The sequence below is a fragment of the Ochotona princeps genome, chromosome 19 (assembly GCF_030435755.1).
Source record: "Ochotona princeps isolate mOchPri1 chromosome 19, mOchPri1.hap1, whole genome shotgun sequence".
NCBI lineage: Eukaryota > Metazoa > Chordata > Mammalia > Lagomorpha > Ochotonidae > Ochotona > Ochotona princeps.
The window spans coordinates 50,417,654-50,434,808 of record NC_080850.1 but is presented as its reverse complement, the minus strand read 5'-3'; the positions used below and the strand labels follow the sequence as shown (position 1 = coordinate 50,434,808).

General features: G+C 59.7%; 1 protein-coding gene across 1 annotated transcript in view; it reads left to right on the top strand.

The window, feature by feature from the left end:
• OBSCN (obscurin, cytoskeletal calmodulin and titin-interacting RhoGEF) overlaps nucleotides 1-17,155 on the top strand; it is an 82,104-nt gene that overhangs the window by 45,518 nt on the left and 19,431 nt on the right. Inside the window, exons 50-72 of the mRNA XM_058677405.1 lie at nucleotides 2,486-2,758; nucleotides 2,836-3,111; nucleotides 3,484-3,771; nucleotides 3,873-4,142; nucleotides 4,484-4,857; nucleotides 5,387-6,242; nucleotides 6,349-6,627; nucleotides 10,742-10,820; nucleotides 10,990-11,108; nucleotides 11,275-11,472; nucleotides 12,142-12,174; nucleotides 12,304-12,402; nucleotides 12,486-12,704; nucleotides 12,901-12,961; nucleotides 13,117-13,187; nucleotides 14,102-14,224; nucleotides 14,300-14,439; nucleotides 14,667-14,867; nucleotides 14,956-15,038; nucleotides 15,326-15,499; nucleotides 16,081-16,237; nucleotides 16,378-16,494; nucleotides 16,573-16,737. Coding sequence (XP_058533388.1) covers nucleotides 2,486-2,758; nucleotides 2,836-3,111; nucleotides 3,484-3,771; nucleotides 3,873-4,142; nucleotides 4,484-4,857; nucleotides 5,387-6,242; nucleotides 6,349-6,627; nucleotides 10,742-10,820; nucleotides 10,990-11,108; nucleotides 11,275-11,472; nucleotides 12,142-12,174; nucleotides 12,304-12,402; nucleotides 12,486-12,704; nucleotides 12,901-12,961; nucleotides 13,117-13,187; nucleotides 14,102-14,224; nucleotides 14,300-14,439; nucleotides 14,667-14,867; nucleotides 14,956-15,038; nucleotides 15,326-15,499; nucleotides 16,081-16,237; nucleotides 16,378-16,494; nucleotides 16,573-16,737 — 4,655 coding nt within the window. The remainder of the gene's footprint in view (nucleotides 1-2,485; nucleotides 2,759-2,835; nucleotides 3,112-3,483; nucleotides 3,772-3,872; nucleotides 4,143-4,483; nucleotides 4,858-5,386; nucleotides 6,243-6,348; nucleotides 6,628-10,741; nucleotides 10,821-10,989; nucleotides 11,109-11,274; nucleotides 11,473-12,141; nucleotides 12,175-12,303; nucleotides 12,403-12,485; nucleotides 12,705-12,900; nucleotides 12,962-13,116; nucleotides 13,188-14,101; nucleotides 14,225-14,299; nucleotides 14,440-14,666; nucleotides 14,868-14,955; nucleotides 15,039-15,325; nucleotides 15,500-16,080; nucleotides 16,238-16,377; nucleotides 16,495-16,572; nucleotides 16,738-17,155) is intronic.

Sequence of the window (17,155 nt, the reverse complement as noted above, 5' to 3'; positions counted from 1 at the left end):
ACATATTCCAAGTGTTCATCAACAGAGGTTGGGAGGAGGAGGAGGATTATGCCAAGGGCATGGGGCAGGCGGGAGCCTCGCCTGAGTGTGGGCTGCTTTGCGATGACGGCAGACAGTTACCACCAGCTTTGGGGGCTCCTTGGACCTTCCAAACAGAGTAGCATCAGCTTCCATGCCCCAGGGACACTACCTCGCTTCTAGGGCAGAGCCCCTGGCAGGCACACCCACCATCGGCCTGGGTCCATCCTCTGAGCAGGTACTGATGTGCTCTGAGGACATGTGGGGACTGTGGTCGGCTTGTGCATGGGCCCAGCCCCTTGCCCAGGACTCGCTGCAGGAGGCCTCCCTGTCTCCTGTGGTTGGGTGGGTTCTTTCAGGATGGTGGAGACCCATCTGTGCTGACACAGTCACCTCTGCCCTCACGCCAAGGAGCCCTGGAGGAACCTGAGGGTGTGGCATCCCCATGACCCCAGCAACTACAGTAGGTCTGATATCACAGGCCGAGGGGCTGGTGGTGGTTGTGTCAAGGCAGGCTCTGTGCCTGCTCCATGTGCACCCTCCAGCCCTGGCCATCCTTGTTTCAGATCCTCCCAGAGCTTTGTCCTGGCCCCCCTGCCTCTCCCTGTGGGCTGTGTTTGGGACTGAAGGCTGTGGTTTTCGAAGGCTTGGTCTTTCTGCTGACTGGGCCACTGCCTGTCTCTTCATTGACACAAACTCAGGTGCCATCTAGGGCACTGCTAGAATTTGGGGGTTTGAAGAGGGCTTTGGTGCTGTGTGCCAGGGCTGGGGGCAAGAGCCAGGTCTGTTATTGTATCACTCCCCATGTCAGTGGCCCCTGGGTGAACCTGTATCTGTGACCCCTGTGGCCCTGAGTGTCCAGTGCCCTCCTCCCCTCTCCGCAGAGGCTGCGCTGTGCCTGGTGCGTGGCCTGCAGGATGTGGATGTCTTCGCGGGGGAGGTGGCTGTGTTCTCCTGTGAGGTGTCCCGCGCGGGGGGGCCAGATGCCCGCTGGTGGCTGGATGGGATGCTGCTGCAGGACGGCCCCCAAAGTGTGGTGGCTGTGCACGGTGGAACCCAGCACTCCCTCACCCTCTCAGGCCTTGGGGTGGCAGACTCAGGCACCGTCACCTTCCGTGCAGGGCCCCTGGTCTCCATGGCCAAGCTGTTGGTCAAAGGTATTGGCCACTGGGGATGCCCCATGCTCAAGCCTTCCTGCACCTGCACCGCCCTGCATGCTTTCCAGGATGGGCACAGCCCCTGGGCCTGTACTGGGGTGGCAGGAGGCCCCAGCAGTGCTCTCAGTCACGCTGGAGGCTGCCCCATGCCATCCTTCCCTGCAAACCTGCGGTGGGTGGGAGCCTTCCTGGGGCCTGGCCCTTGCCATGCCTTACACTGTGGACTGGGGCAGGAGCTGTGCCGGCAGGAAGTCGGCCACAGGTACCTGTTCATTCCTTTCTCCCAGCTTTAGAAAGTATAGACGCCTTGGCTGGATCTTCAGGCGGTAGTTCTTTGCCCCTGAGTAGACAGGGCTCAAGGCCACCAGGATGGGGTGTGTCTCCAGTGACCCTAGCTTGGACAGATGCCGAGCCTGGCTGGCTTGTGGGCCCCAGGGTGCCAGGCAGTTGCTGCTGTGCTTGTAGTTGCTGAAGCTGCTAATGCTGACCATGGGCAGGGCGGGCAGGGTGGGCATAGGAGCTGCTCCCATGGCTGATGGGTGTCTGGCGTTGGCCGACAGATCCTGCGGTGGAGGTGGTCAGTGCCATGCAGGACCTGGTGGTGGAGGAGGGGGGCTCGGTGGAGCTCGTCTGCCAGTATTCACGGCCCGTGCATGCCATGTGGAAGATGGACGCGCGGGAGGTTTGCGCAGACGGGCGCCGCGTCATCATAGAGCAGGACTGGACAGTGGCCAGGCTCATCTTCAGGCCGGCCCTGCCCCACGACAGCGGCATCTATTCTTGCGAGGCTGAGGGCACCTGCACAGAGGCCCTGCTTCAAGTGCGAGGTGAGGCCGCCTGGCGGGCACTTGTGCTGAGGCGGCCAGGCCAGTGGGAGCAGCCTGTGAGGAGGCCAGTGGCAGGGCGTGCCTTGGGTGGAGCTGAGTGTGTGACCTCTAGGACAAGTGTGTGGCTGGAGCAGGTGGACATGGTGGAGAGTGAGCAGGGAAGGGGTCATGAGGGCCAGTAGAGGGTCCTTGTGGCCCTGGTCACTATCCAAGGCCCCATACTGCAGGCTCCAGGGCCATGAGCTTGTGCAGCAGGTGGTCTCCTGAACATGTGGGTGGGGCCACAGCCCCCCATATTGTTCTTCAGGTTGATGCAGGCCCCTGGGGTTGGGCACCCAGAACACTCACCACCCAGTGTCCCTGCTCACCACATGGCAACTGCCAGGGATATTCCCTGTGGCTCTCTAGCTTTGGGGTCTCTGAATGGATGACAATGGGGAGCCCTGTGGACACTGGCACCCCTGAGCTGCTTTCTCCTCACAGCCAAGAACACGGTGGTGCGGGGCCTGGAGAACGTGGAGGCCCCTGAGGGCGGAGAGGCGCTGTTCGAGTGCCAGCTGTCCCAGCCTGAGGTGGCTGCCCAGACCTGGCTACTGGATGATGAGCCGGTGCACACCTCGGACAGTGCCGAGGTGGTCTATTTTGAGGGCGGCCTGCGCCACCTGCTGCTGCTGAAAAACCTGCACCCGCGGGACAGCTGCCGTGTGACCTTCCTGGCCGGGGACCTCGTGTCCTCTGCTTTCCTCACTGTCCGAGGTGACTGTGGGGTGCTGGGAGCCGCCCCTTACATCCTCCCACACACCCATTCTCACACCACCCCCATCCTGCTGCAGGCTGGCGCCTGGAGTTCCTGGAGACCCCACAAGATGTGGTAGTGCCCCCCGGTGCGCAGGCCCACTTTAACTGCACGCTCAGTGAGCCTGTGCCTGTGGGTGAGGCCAGCTGGTACCTGGAAGGCGCCACTGTGCAACCAGACGACCCCGACTGGACAGTCACAGCTGACGGCAGCCACCACAGCCTGCTGCTGCACCATGCCCAGCCGCATCATGCTGGGGAAGTCACCTTCGCCGCCCGGGATGCTGTGGCTTCTGCTCGGCTCTCTGTACTGAGTGAGGCCCCACCCCAGATTGGGTCTGGCGGGTGTCTTCCTGCTTCTGTGTGGTCAAGAGGTGGTGATGCAGGCTGTGTGCCTGGCTATGGGAGGCCCAGAAGGCAGGGTGGGCCCCAGGCAGGCTCTCCCTACCTGCCTGCAGGGCCTGTAACCCTGGAGGGTTCTTGCTGGTCCTTCTCCATGTGCCCTGAGCCCAGTCCTAGGATGGGGAGTGTGAGGGTCTCCATCCTGTAAGCTGTTAGATGCTCTGACCATACATTGTCTCTCCTGGGATACAGGAGCTGTAGTTGGTCCTCAGTGCTCACACATGTCCAGTGATGGCTACAAAGGGCGCTTGGGCCCTGGTGCTGATAGTCCTTCTGCTTTGCAGGCCTCCCTGACCCCCCAGAGGATGCTGAAGTGGTGGGGCGAAGCGGCCGATCTGTGACGCTCTCCTGGGTAGCCCCCACAAGTGATGGCGGGGGTGGTCTCTGTGGCTATCGTGTGGAGATGAAGCAGGGAGCCACTGGCCAGTGGCGTTTGTGCCATGAGTTGGTGCCTGGGCCTGAGTGTGTAGTGGATGACCTGTCCCCTGGGGAGACCTACCGCTTCCGTGTGGCAGCCGTGGGTCCTGCGGGAACCGGAGAGCCAGTGCACCTGCCCCAGACTGTCCAGCTGGGTGAGTTGCCACCCTTGAAGCTGTAGGGGGCTGTGCCTTTGTGGGTGTCTGGGTCCTTGCTGACATAGCCTGTGCCCTGCCCTGCGTGGGGTCCCCTACAGAGCCGGAGCCAGCTTGTCCTCTAGCTCCTGAGAGTCGGCATGTGACTGCCGGTGAGGACGTCTGTCTGGAGCTGGAGATGGCAGCAGAGGCTGGTGGTGTGGTCTGGCATAAGGGTTCGGAGCGTATCCAGCCTGATGGACGCTTTGAGGTGGTCTCCCGAGGTCGGCGACAGAAGCTAGTCATCAAGGGCTTCAGGGCTGAGGACCAGGGGCAGTACAGCTGCAGCCCTGCCAGCAGTCCGACTCCTACTGCCAGCGCCTCTTTCCAGGGTGCGTCCTCCTCCCCGGGCACTCTTCAGCCTTGTCCTGACCCCCAGGCTGGCTCTCATTGCACCCTCAGCCCATACACAGTCCTCCCTTGTGTGGCTGTGCCCATCACCCTGTGAACCAGGGGGAGGAACAGGAAGGGTGGGAGAAGCCCAACCATATCTCAGAATGAGCCTCCTGTTGTCCTGGTGTCCCAGGGTCTGGCAGGAGGGCTCTGAGACCTGGAACAGGTGGGGAGCAGAGTCCAATAGGCCCCCTGTCTGAGCCGTTCTCCACTTAGCAGCCATGGGGTTGCCGGTACAGCTCTACTCTGGCCCACTGACCAGTTTGTCACCCTTCCTCAGTGGTGCTGGCTGCAAACTCTGGGGCCGAAGCCCTGGCACAGCCCAGCCTGCCTCCCGAGGCAGCCCAGGAAGGTGACCTGCACCTGCTGTGGGAGGCCTTGGCCCGGAAGCGCCGCATGAGCCGTGAGCCCACTCTGGATTCCATCAGCGAGCTTCCTGAAGAGGACACCCACCTGCAGCTCCTGCGGCAAGCGGCTGAGGAGGCGGCTCCTGATCTCTCGGAGGACTACTCCACGGCTGACGAGCTAGCTCGCACTGGCGAGGCTGACCTCTCCCATACCAGCTCGGACGATGAATCCCGTGCAGGCACCCCGGCCCTTGTCACCTACCTGAAGAGGGCTGGGAGGCCAGGAGTCTCACCGCTGGCCAGTGAGGTGAGCCTCCCGCTTGGCTTGCTGGAGAGGGCTGTCTGAGGCCTCAAACGCCCGACAGTCTATTGTGTGCCTACCTTGTTTGCCCCGTTGATTCCCACGCCTGCTCACACATGCATTGCCTGCCTCCCGTCCACCCACCATTCTTCCATTTGTTCATCTGCTGTTACCCCATCCCCTCTCTACTCTCCCACCCATCAGTCCCTTACCTGTCCAAGCATTCTCTGTTCACCCATTTGCCCACCTGACTGTTACCCTTTTCCTGAAGACCTGAGGCTGGCCTGTGGGTCCTTTTACCCTGTGTGAAACCCACCCCTGGGTGTGCAGTGGTTCCTGTGAGGTGGGTTTGCTTCTCGGTAGTGGTGGGGGCCAGTAGGTGTCTGCTGCTGATGGATCAGCAGGGTTGCTAGAAGAGGGCAGGGAGACAGGCACGTTGGAGCAAGGCCTGGAACTGTAGCCTGCCCCACTGCCTCCAGGCCCAAGTGCACACCTTAGTTCCTACCTTGCCATGACGTCCAGCTTTGTGTCACAGGTTGGGGCCCGAGAAGTCCCCTCTGTGAAGCCACAGAAGCCTCAAGAGCCAGCACCCGCAGAGCAGCTGCTCCAGGGAGGCCAGAGTGGTCCCCATCTGGATGAGGCAGCTGTAAAGATTCAGGCCGCCTTCAAGGGCTACAAAGTCCGGAAAGAGATGAGACAACAGGAAGGGCCCACATTCTCCCGCACGTTTGGGGATACGCAGGCACATGCAGGGGATGTCTTGCACCTGGAGTGTGTGGTGGCCAGCAAGGCAGAGGTGCGGGCCTGCTGGCTAAAGGATGGTGTGGAGCTGACCGATGGGCGGCACCACCACATTGACCAGCTGGCTGACGGCACTTGCTCATTGCTAGTCACCGGCCTGGACCACTCAGACGCTGGCTGTTACACCTGCCAGGTGAGCAGCAAGTTTGGGCAGGTGGCCCACAGTGCTTGTGTTGTGGTCAGTGGGACAGAGAGTGAGGCCGAGAGCTCCTCAGGGAGCGAGCTGGATGATGCCTTCCGCCGGGCTGCCCGGCGGCTGCATCGGCTCTTCCGCACCAAGGGCCCGACTGAGGTCTCGGATGAGGAACTCTTCCTGAGTGCGGATGAGGGCCCAGCTGAGCCCGAGGAGCCGGCCGACTGGCAGACATACCGAGAGGATGAACACTGCGTATGCATCCGTTTCGAGGCCCCCGCTGAAGCCCAGCAGGCTGTCAGCCGCTTCCGAGAGATGTTTGCAGCAATGGGTATTGGTGTGGAGATCAGCCTGGTGGAGCAGGGCCCCCGGAGTGTGGAGATGCGCATTGGAAAGGTGGCCTCCACCCCCGGGGCACCCCTACAGCCAGCACCTGGCCTTCTGCCTGCTGATACTGGTGAGCATGCCCACCAGCTGGGATGGGTTGGGAGCATGTCAAGCCACCCATGGGGCATTGGGGCCACCTGGGGGCTAACTGTGCATGCCCTGTCTATCCCACCCAGCCCCTGTGTTTCTGACGGAGCTGCAGAACCAAGAGGTACAGGACGGTTATCCTGTGAGCTTCGACTGTGTGGTGAGGGGCCAGCCGATGCCCAGTGTGCGCTGGTTCAAGGATGGGAAGCTGCTGGAGGAGGACGACCACTACATGATCAACGAGGACCAGCAGGGCGGCCACCAGCTCATCATCACAGCTGTGGTGCCAGCAGACATGGGTGTCTACCGCTGCCTGGCTGAGAACAGCGTGGGTGTCTCTTCCACCAAGGCTGAGCTCCGTGTGGACCGTGAGTGCCAGGCCTACATTGCTGGCCTGGGAAAGGGGGGCAGATGGCACTGTTCTTTTTTCATAACAGAATGATTAATTTTAAATGTTCATTGCAGAGGTGTGGGCCTCTGGTAGGGGTAGAGAGGGTTAGAGAGGGAAGGAGAGGTGAGAAGAGATGTGTCCATGGTGGGCGGGCAGGGAGAGGGCATACCACCCCTTTTGCAGACTACAATAGTGGGGGAGTGGAGACGGTGCATTGAGAATGCCCTTGGATAAGAGGCCATGTACTCCATCTATCTTCACAGGGACTCTTTCTGGCTGTCTTGGTGTAAGTTCTGAGGCCTGTTGGCTGTCCATTCTGTTTCAAGAGTATCCACAAGCCTAGCTGTTTTCTGTAGAACTTGGCCTAAAGTGTTGAGTCCCTTGCTTTTCTTTTCACTCTTTGAAGAGCTTTTGAGGTCTTCTGTGGAATTAGAGGATTCAGTTGTCTTGCCTTTCATGAGCGTCTGGGGGTGCTCCTCATCCTCTCTCTGGAGTTGGCAGTGGAATAGCCTGGTACTGCAGCATGTGCTCCATGGTAGGACCACATGTCTGTGGGATGTCCCCTGAGGTCAGGGACCCCATCAGTTCAGGATTGCTCACATGAGTCAGAGGTCCATTCCTGACCAGGTCATCCTACATGGTCTGTCCTGAGCCCTGGTTCTTGCACTCCCTGGTGGGTGCTACAGGCTGGTCCAGATGGCCACTGCCCCATCTCCTATATGTATCTATAGGAGCAAGGGGCCCCTCAGGAACCCATGAAAGGTTGGCTCTCAGCCCTAGTTCCCATGGTCATCAGCAGGTGCATTGGTTTGACCTGGCCCACCCCAAGCAGATAAAATGGCCTAGTTAGGGTGGCTCCTTGAACCCCCACATGACCATTCCCCTGACTCAGCTCATGTGCACCAGTGGGTACAATGGCCCAATCTGGCCTGTACCCAGACCTGATTCGCACTGATTGGTGGGTTGAAGCAGCTCTCCAGAACCCTAGGCCCGACTCTGGTAGGTACTGCAGCCTGGTTCCAGACCTGGTCCTAGACCTGGAAGTCAAGTGCACCAGTGGGTGGACAACATTACTGTTTGCCAGGTGGGACTTGGTGTCTCCTGCCTGACTCGCACCTCCCGGGGCCCAGAGCCCTCCAGGTGGCTGGGCTGGGCAGAGGCCCAGCACACTTTGCAGCTGGGTCTCAGAGGTGAGAGGGCGGCCGGCAGACAGGGTGAGGCCTGCTGAGAAGCCCTGGGGAAGAGTGAGCAGTGCTGGAGCAGTTAGCTGAGGCAGAGCTAGGAAGTGAGGCCATCGGACCCAGGAGCGGCAGGCAAGTTGGTCATGTATCCAGGGTGCACATGCGTGTATGGAAGCCAAGGCCAAGGAATAGCTACAGCAAATTCAAGTAAAACAAAAAGCAGCCATAAATCCAACAAGGCTGAGTTTGTTTCGTGAGAATTGAAACTTGCTGTCAAGGGCATCGCAGAGGACCTACATGCCTGGAGAGATGCTCCCTGTTCACGGACATGGGGTTCAATTCAGTTCTCAGGTTACCTTTGCATTTGAAATGCAGAGACAGAGAGATTTAATGCTGACTCACTATCTGGGCCAGGCCAAACTGGCGGCTGGAAACTCAGTCTGGGTCTCCTCAAGTGTGGCAGTGACCCAAATGACCCACTTGCCTCCCAAGTGTGTGGTGAAGGAAGCTGGGATGGATGGAAGCAGAACAGGGGGGACTGCAGTGATGAGGTGCGCGTCCCAAGCAGAAGCCCCCTGGCCGTGCCAGACAACTGCGCCAATGAATAGTCCCTCTGTAGACGTGGACAGGCTTCTTGTAAGGCTACCTGTCAGAGAACCCAGAATAGTCAGGACAGCGTTTGGAAAACAAGAGTGAAATGAAAAGAACCAGCATACTCGGAGCAAGGCTTACTGTGCAAAGCGTCCAAGATCATGTGCTGTTGACAGAGGACTGATGGGAATCAGGAGCAAGATTAGGCTGTATGTGTGCGTATGCCAGCAGATTTCACACAAAAGTAAGTGGAGCAAGGCTGGGACTCCAACAAACGTGCCTTGAAAAATGTACCTCAAAAAGAAAAAAAAGGAGGGGGGATTTCAGCAAATAGTGCTGGAGCAGCTGGACATCCATGGATAAAAGAAGTGAACCCTAACATGGCTCTGTCAAAGGTTCTGAAGACACACGTGTGTGCCTCCTCCTGAGGTCGTGTGGTGCTCCAGTCACACATGTGCGCCTCCTGAGGCCGTGTGCTGCTCCAGTCACATGTGTGTGCCTCCTGAGGCCGTGTGCTGCTCCTGGCACACGTGTGCCTCCTGAGGTCGTGTGGTGCTCCTGACACATGTATGTGCCTCCTGAGGCCGTGTGCTGCTTCAGTCACACGTGTGTGCCTCCTGAGGCCGTGTGCTGCTCCAGTCACACACATGTGCCTCCTCCTGAGGCCGTGTGGTGCTCCAGTCACACATGTGTGTGCCTCCTCCTGAGGTTAGTGTAGCACTCTTGTCTCACCTGTGCCTCGTGAGAGTCACTGTGCTTCGTAGTTCTTTCTGGAGAGTTGCGTTCTCCACCTCGGGTCTTTGTTGAGATTGCTGTGGGCACTTTGGGTCCCTTGCCCTTTACTGTGGGCTTCTGGGGAGTTCACCAGTGCCTGCTGGCCGCTGTCCTTGGTGCCCTCTGGCTTTCTCACATCCTCCTGTTTGGGGCTTTTTGGGCTTAAAGGGCTTGTTTGTGGTTGCTGCTTTCCCAGGTCCCTTACACCCTCATTTGGCGACTTCAGCCATGCTGCCCTCCACCAGTCACTCATCTTTCTGGGGTCACATCCAGTGTACTGGCCCTTTGTGTCCATTCCTGACTCTGCCGGCGTCCCCCAGTTTGCTGTCCTGCTAGGTCCTTGCCTGGTTCTGCTTTTCAGATGCAAAATGTGACAATCTCCAATGCCTGCTCACTAGTCCTGCTCTCTAGCAGTTCCTGGCCAGGGCCATGTCTCCTGCCCCTGGGGCTGGGCTGAAGCCCGGCCTGTGGCTGCCAGAAGCAGATCCTCTCAGCTGTGGTGTTGCAGTTGGTCATGTAAGTCTGGAGTAGGCTTAGTCTGGGGCTGAATACTGACCATCTGAGTGCTGGGCTACATGAAGCCTTCAGTGTAGTCCTGTGTGTGCATGCACATATGAACTCATCTGTATGTGCACAGCTTTGTGTGCCCTGCTGTGTGTGTATATGTTTACATGTACACAACTGTGTGAGTCTGCCATGTGTGTGCCCTGGTGTGGATGTGTTCAGCCGTGTGTGCACATGTGTGCCTGGTTGTGTGTTCATTGTGCTAGCCTGTGAGTGTTGTGTGTGTAGGCTCAGCTTTCCCCTGTCAGAATTCTATGAATCATTGGGCCCATGTCTGGACAGCTCTCCATCTTTGGTGCTGTGCCCTAGTCTCCTCGGACCCTTGGCTGTGTCCTCTGACTCTGGGTTCTCCTGGTCTGAGGAGTCACAACCTTTCTTCACCTCATGGACCATTATGCCATGTATTTTGCCATGGTGTGGTTTAGGTGGGAGCTGCTGTAGAACAATCCCAGGCTGGGATTCCACTTTGGGAGCTGGGGCCAGGACTGTGATTGGGGGACAGTCTTCTAGACAGGAAGCACACTGCTCCTCAGAGGGAGATCTCAGGGCAGAAATTGAGCATGATGTGGAGAGCAAAGTGTGGCTCAAGACCCTGTGAGGCAGCAGCTGTGGCTGAAGGGAGTGCTGAGCAGTGCTGGGATTATGCTCAGTGCATCTAGAAAGCTACAGACATGGTGGTACAGCGTGGAGGCCAGAGCGTGGTAGATGGGACCGTGAGCAGGCTCAGTGCCCAGCAGAAAACAATGCTGTCCTGTGAGGGACAGAGGGCAGAGCTGGTCCAGTGGCTGGCTGTGGGCCAGGGAGCCTGAGCTGCAACTACAGGTAGGAGCCACTCAGCAGGCCCCGGCAGTCCCAGGGCAAGGCAGGAGTCGCTCAGCTGGCCCCAGCAGTCCCAGGGTAAGGCAGGAGTCGCTCAGCTGGCCCCGGCAGTCCCAGCGCAAAGGTCCAGCCTGTGCTCCAGGTCCACCCTTGCTTCCTCAGTGACCAGCACAGACTACGATACTGCAGCCGATGCTACAGAGACCTCGTCCTACTTCAGTGCCCAGGGCTACCTATCCAGGTAGGATCCTCAGACAGCTGAGTGGCTTGGATTGAGGCCTTCCACAGGCCCTGATGTTTGGGTCCACCCCTCTGCACAGCAGTCAGGGGCCACACCTGCCCCCTGTTTCTCCCCCAGCCTCTCTGGCTAGTCTACTTCCTGAATGTACTCTCTCTGTTCCTCCTACCAGCCGGGAGCAGGAGGGGACAGAGTCGGATGAAGGGCAGTTACCCCAGGTGGTGGAGGAGCTGAGGGACCTGCAGGTGACCCCAGGCACACGCATGGCCAAGTTCCAGCTCAAGGTGAAAGGTGAGGGGCAGAGAGTACGGGGGTGCTGCCAGGCAAGAGGAGACTCCAGCCTGCCCCTGAGCAGGCACAGGAGGCTGGCGCTCTGTTGCCAGTGGCCCAGGCTGTCTGGGTGAATGCCGTTGGCAGGTGGCCCTATGCTGACCACTCTCCTGCCTCCTGGCTCCAGGCTACCCAGCACCCAGGGTGTACTGGTTCAAGGATGGGCAGCCCCTGTCCGCGTCTGCCCACATCCACATGGCTGACAAGAAGACGGTGCACACACTAGAGGTGCTGTCTGTGGTGCGGGAAGATGCTGGCCAGTACGCAGCCTACATCAGCAACGCCCTGGGTGCTGCCTACTCCTCTGCCCGGCTGCTGGTCCGAGGTGGGTACCCGGTGTTCTGTCCACACCTGGTGGTCAGAAGTTGGCCTATAGTGCATCGGTCTTGGGACAGGATCCCGGTGCCTCCGTCTGGATTAAAGGAAGCAGACAATGCACAACAGGCAGCTGTGGGGCACGACACTGGGAAGAGGGGTGCCAGTGTCCATTCCCCAAAGCCCTGAACACTGAGAGCTAATCCCAGATTACATCTGTGGGCTGCCTGTGTGACTGTGCACAGATAATTCCTGCAGGGAGTGTGGTTGAGTGGAGCACATGGCAGGTCCGGTCCTTGAGGTCAGACCAGCTCCCAGGGAGGTCCAGGTCCTGTGGGGTCAAGTCAGATCCCTGTAGGGTCAGGCAAGCTCCCTGTGGGGTCAGGTCAAATTCCTGAGTCAGGTCAGGTCCTTGTGGGGTCTGTTTAGCTCTCTGTGGGGTCAGGTCTGGTCCCTGAAGTCAGGTCAGGGCAACTTCCTGGAGGCAGAGAACTTTTCACAACGTCCCAGCGTATGCTTTTAGGGTGCCGATCTGTGTGAGCCTCATTTCAGGTTTCAGGCTGTGATCTTGGCTCATGGGGTGGGACTGCAGCAGGGCTCCCTCACCTAGGCAGGCAGGACCCTGGGCAGCCCACAAAAAGCCCCATGCAAATGCATGTCTCACTTGTGTATCTCTCAGGCCCCGATGAGCCGGAAGAGAAGCAAGAATCAGGTGAGAGCCCCAATGAGCCAAGGACATGGGTGGATACAGGCCTCGGCCAGCTAGGTGTGGGCTGGACACTGCCTGGCCAAGGGGCAGATCCCCTGGGCCCCAAAGTCATTGCCCCTGCACCACTTCCAGCTGAGCCTGAGCAGATGGAGCCTCCCCGGATCCTGGAGAGGTTCACACCCAAGACAGTGAAACGACACTCAAGTGTGACCTTCTCCGTGAAGGTAGCAGGTGCGTGTCCATATCCCCATCACAGCCTCCCATCCTGGCTCCCGGTGGGGCTGGGTCAGTATCTGCCTTTGTTCTCTGCACAGGACACCCGGCCCCTGCCGTACACTGGCTCCGGGAGGAGGCCGAGAGGGGCGTGCTGTGGATTGGCCCTGACTCACCAGGCTACACTGTGGCCAGTTCTGCCCAGCGGCACAGCCTGGTGCTGCTGGATGTGGGCCGGCAGCATCAGGGCACCTATACCTGCATTGCCACCAACGCTGCTGGCCAGGCCCTCTGCTCTGCTAGCCTGCATGTCTCAGGCCGTGAGTGGGGCTGGCACTGGCCTGGGGAGGTGGTCAAGCATGTTGTAGGCCCTGTCCTTGTGACTGGGGAGGTGGTCTAGGCATGACTGTGCCCAGGGTGCTGGGGGAGGGGTGGGTTCAGGACACCAGGCAGCTTGGACATTGTGGTTCCGAGGTCCGAGCCCTGGCCCTCACAGCTGCCTGGCCTTCCTGACAGTGGCCAAGGAAGAGGAGCAGGAGAAGGTGAAGGAGACCCTCATCTCCACATTCCTGCAGGGGTGAGTGGGGACTGGGCAGGGCAGGGGCAGCCCATTTCCTGGTTGGGAAGTGGGGTTTTCCTGTGGGACTCCTGCCTGCTGCCTCCAGGCCCTCTTGCTGGGCAGAGCATGGTAGGTCTGCCCAGGCCACTCACATCCTCCCTTGCTCCTGCTAGGACGACCCAAGCCATCTCGGCACAGATGCTAGAAGCTGGGACTGTAGCTGACCTCGCTGAGCAAAAGAAAGGTATGGGTAGGGAGGGTGCCTGAGCCCCTGCCTGCTGCTGGGCAGACCCCAGGCCGAGAGACTCCTCCTGGACATAATAAGGTCTGTCCCGGGGTCCCTGTCCTCCCCTAGATCCTAGTTCTGAGTGAGTTGTGGCTGGCGGTAGAGCCATTCCTGGCCCCAGGCATGCAGGAGGCTGGCCTAGCTCAGGGCTTATGTTCTGGGTGGCATGTACCATGCCACAGACCACCTAGGTCCTGGGCTCCAGGGACCACCTGATCTCTACTCAGCTCCATCCTCAGCTCCCGGTGCCCTGCAGCCACATAGCTGCCAATAGTCCCTTGGCTAAGACCATGTCCCTGGCCACCTGTATTGCTTGGCTATGCCTATGCTGTACTGGCCACCACTGTCCCTTCTCTTTGCCCCCAGCCCTTGGTTATACCTTGGCTCAGGTGTCTCTGCCTAAGTGGCCCTTCATCCACTGTCTGCCCCAGTCTCACTGTCCCTCCAATTTGAGGAGACCCTGTCCCACGCCAGGGATGAGCCCCCCACCAGGATTGAGCCCCATACCAGGGTTAAGCCCCCCACCAGGGTTGAGCCACATGCCAAGGTTGAACCCCATGCCAGGGATGAGCCCCACGCCAGGGATGAGCCCCACACCAAGGTTGAGCCCCACACCAGGGTTGAGCCCCACGCCAGGGCTAAGCTCCACACCAGGGTTGAGCCCCATACCAGGGTTGAGCCCCACGCCAGGGTTGAGCCCCACGCCAGGGTTGAGCCCCACGCCAGGGTTGAGTCCCATACCAGGTTGAGCTCCACACCAGGGTTGAGCCCCATGCCAGGGATGAGCCCCATGCCAGGGATGAGTCTCCCACCATGGGTGAGCCTCACACCAGGGTTGAGGCCACTGTTGACCATACCCTCCTATCTCCCAGGAGAGCCCTTGGCAGCCGAGGAGGTGGGTAGTTCCCTGTCCCTGGCCGAGGTGGGCACGGAGGAGTTCCTGAGGAAACTGACCTCCCAGATCACTGAGATGGTGTCTGCCAAGATCTCGCAGGGTGAGCCCCATGCCGGCTGGGGCGGGGTGGTGGAACACCTTGCTGGAGCATCCTGACCCTCTCACCTGCTCCCAGCCAAGCTGCAGGTGCCCGGGGGTGACAGTGATGAGGAGTGCAAGACGCCATCTGCATCCCCCCGGCATGGCCGGTCACGGCCGTCTTCCAGCGTCCAGGAATCCTCCTCTGAGTCGGAGGACAGCGACTCCCGTGGTGAGGTGGGTGGACCCAAGGGGCCAGGGGTTTTGTGGCACCTGGAGCAGATGCTGTCCTTCGGGTTGCAGCTGGAGGGTGCTCAGGATAGACAGCAGGAAGCAGGTTCTGGGACCTCAAGGTTGGAAAGTCACATGTCCCAGCAGCTGGCTGACTGGGTAGGGGCTTGGTGAGGCCCGGCTGGGGCCTGCAGAGCCACCACCCCTCAGCTGCCCCCCCTACTCACTGTCAGATTTTCGACATCTTTGTGGTCACGGCTGACTACCTGCCCCTGGGAGCTGAGCAGGATGCCATCGCGCTCCGGGAGGGCCAATATGTGGAGGTCCTGGATTCTGCTCACCCGTTGCGCTGGCTTGTGCGCACCAAGCCCACCAAATCTAGCCCTTCCCGGCAGGGTTGGGTGTCACCTGCCTACCTGGATAAGAGACTCAAGGTACTGGCGGTGGGGGAGGGAGGATGTGGCCCACTCCTGGGGTGGAGCCAGGCACAGACTGGCCAGGAGGCCTTGCCTTTCTCCCCAGCTGTCACCAGAGTGGGGAACCCCTGAGTCTCCCGAGTTCCCCGGTGAAGTCATGTCAGAAGCTGAATACAAGACAAAGCTGAGGTGAGTGGCCTTGGTTGGGACCAACCCTCAGGGACAGGCAAGGGCAGAACTGGTCAGGGAGGCTCCCAATGGTGCGCCTCCCCAGGACCAAGACTGGTGGGACCTGCTGCTTGGTGGGGTAGTTAGAGAACACAGGCTGTGTGCAGCCAGGGCTGAGGGCTCAGGGTCTGTGAAGCCCCTGGCCCTTGGGTCTGCCCGCACAGCCCCCCGCCAACTCACCAGCTCAGGGACTATGGAGCCCCCGGCCCCCTGAGTCTCCCCTCACCACCCCCTCCTCCACCCAACAGCTCTGTGATCCAGGAGCTGCTGAGCTCAGAACAGGCCTTCCTGGGGGAGCTGCAGTTCCTGCAGAGCCACCACATGCGGCACCTAGAGCAGAGCCCCCACGTGCCCCCCACTGTGGCCAGCCAGAAGGCCATCCTCTTCCGTAACATGCGGGACATCAGCCGATTCCATAGCAGGTGGGCATGGCTGCGTGTGCACACACATGCATGCACACACGTGTGTTGGGAGCAGAGCTGGCCTCATAACGGGTGGGCAGGAGCTGAAAACGAAAGATCTTGAGCTTTCGTGATGTACTATTTGGTGCATCTTGTCTCCTTTAGGGACACAAACAAGGGAGGCCTGCTGTGTGTGCACATGACACAAGCATGTGCCCTTGGCTTATACATGGGGACCTGCTGTGTGTGCACATGACACAAGCGTGTGCCTCTGGCTTATACATGGGGGCCTGTAGCAGCTTGCTGGTATGTGTGTGCACAGACCTACATGCAGATGCATATGTGCCTGCACACTACATCCCTCCAGTCACACCCCCATGTGGTTAGCAGATGCACACATGTTTGCACACATACTGTACATGCCTGCACACACCGGCACAGGGCATGCTGTACATACCCATGTACACCCCCTTCCATGTATAGCTGCACACACACATCAGAGTGTGCACATCTTTGCATACCTAGGCTCCTGCCTGTACACTCAGCCTACCACCCAGTGGGCAGGAGCCTTGTCCCTGACTGACACCCTGGCCCCTATGCAGCTTCCTGCAGGAGCTGCAGCGCTGCGACACAGACGACGATGTGGCCATGTGCTTCATCAGGAACCAGGAGGCATTTGAGCAGTATCTGGAGTTCCTGGTGGGCCGCGTGCAGGCTGAGTCGGTGGTGGTTAGCACAGCTGTCCAGGAGTTCTTCAAGGTGCCTGCCAGCCCCCTGGACTTGCTGGCCCTGACCACTGCCCTCAACCCCCCCCACCCCCAGCACTGAGCTCTTGCTCCTGAGCAATGAAGGGATCCCGTCCTCAGGGTCTCCTCTGACTGTCCCTGTGGTTCCTGCAGAAATACACAGAGGAGGTACTGATCGCTGGGGACCCCTCGCAGCCACCCCCACTGCCTTTGCAACACTATCTGGAGCAGCCAGTAGCCCGGGTGCAGCGTTACCAGGCCCTGCTAAAGGTGCTCACCTGTCCCCACCCACCAACCTGGGGAAGGGGTGGGCTGTCTGGAGTCCTGACAGCATCCTCCTGCTCCCAGGAGCTGATCCGGAACAAGGCCCGGAACAGGCAGAACTGCGCACTGCTGGAGCAGGCCTACGCTGTGGTGTCAGCCTTGCCTCAGCGTGCTGAGAACAAGCTGCATGTGTCCCTCATTGAGAATTACCCAGGCACACTGGAGGCACTGGGCGAGCCGATCCGCCAGGTAAGGCTGTGCTGGTGCTGGCATGGATGTGGGCGGGGCCAGGTTCAGTGGGCAGTATGGGTGTTAAACCTTTGGCCATGTTGTGGGTGTGGCAAGATGCAGTGGGTAACATGGGCATAGCAGGGTCTTGTTTGTGGATGGTGTGGGCGAGGCGTGTGTGAATGGAGTGGGCGTGGCAGGGTCTTGTTTGTGGATGGTGTGGGCGAGGCGTGGGTGTGGATGGTGTGAGCATGGCAGGGTTCTATGTGTGGGTGGAGTGGGTGTGTTAGAGTTCTGTGTGTGGGTGGTGTGGGTGTGGCAGAGTTCTGTGTGGATGGTGTGGGCGTGGCATGGGTGTGGATGGATGGTGTGAGCATGGCAGGGTCCTGTTTGTGGATGGTGTGGGCGAGGCGTGGGTGTGGATGGTGTGAGCATGGCA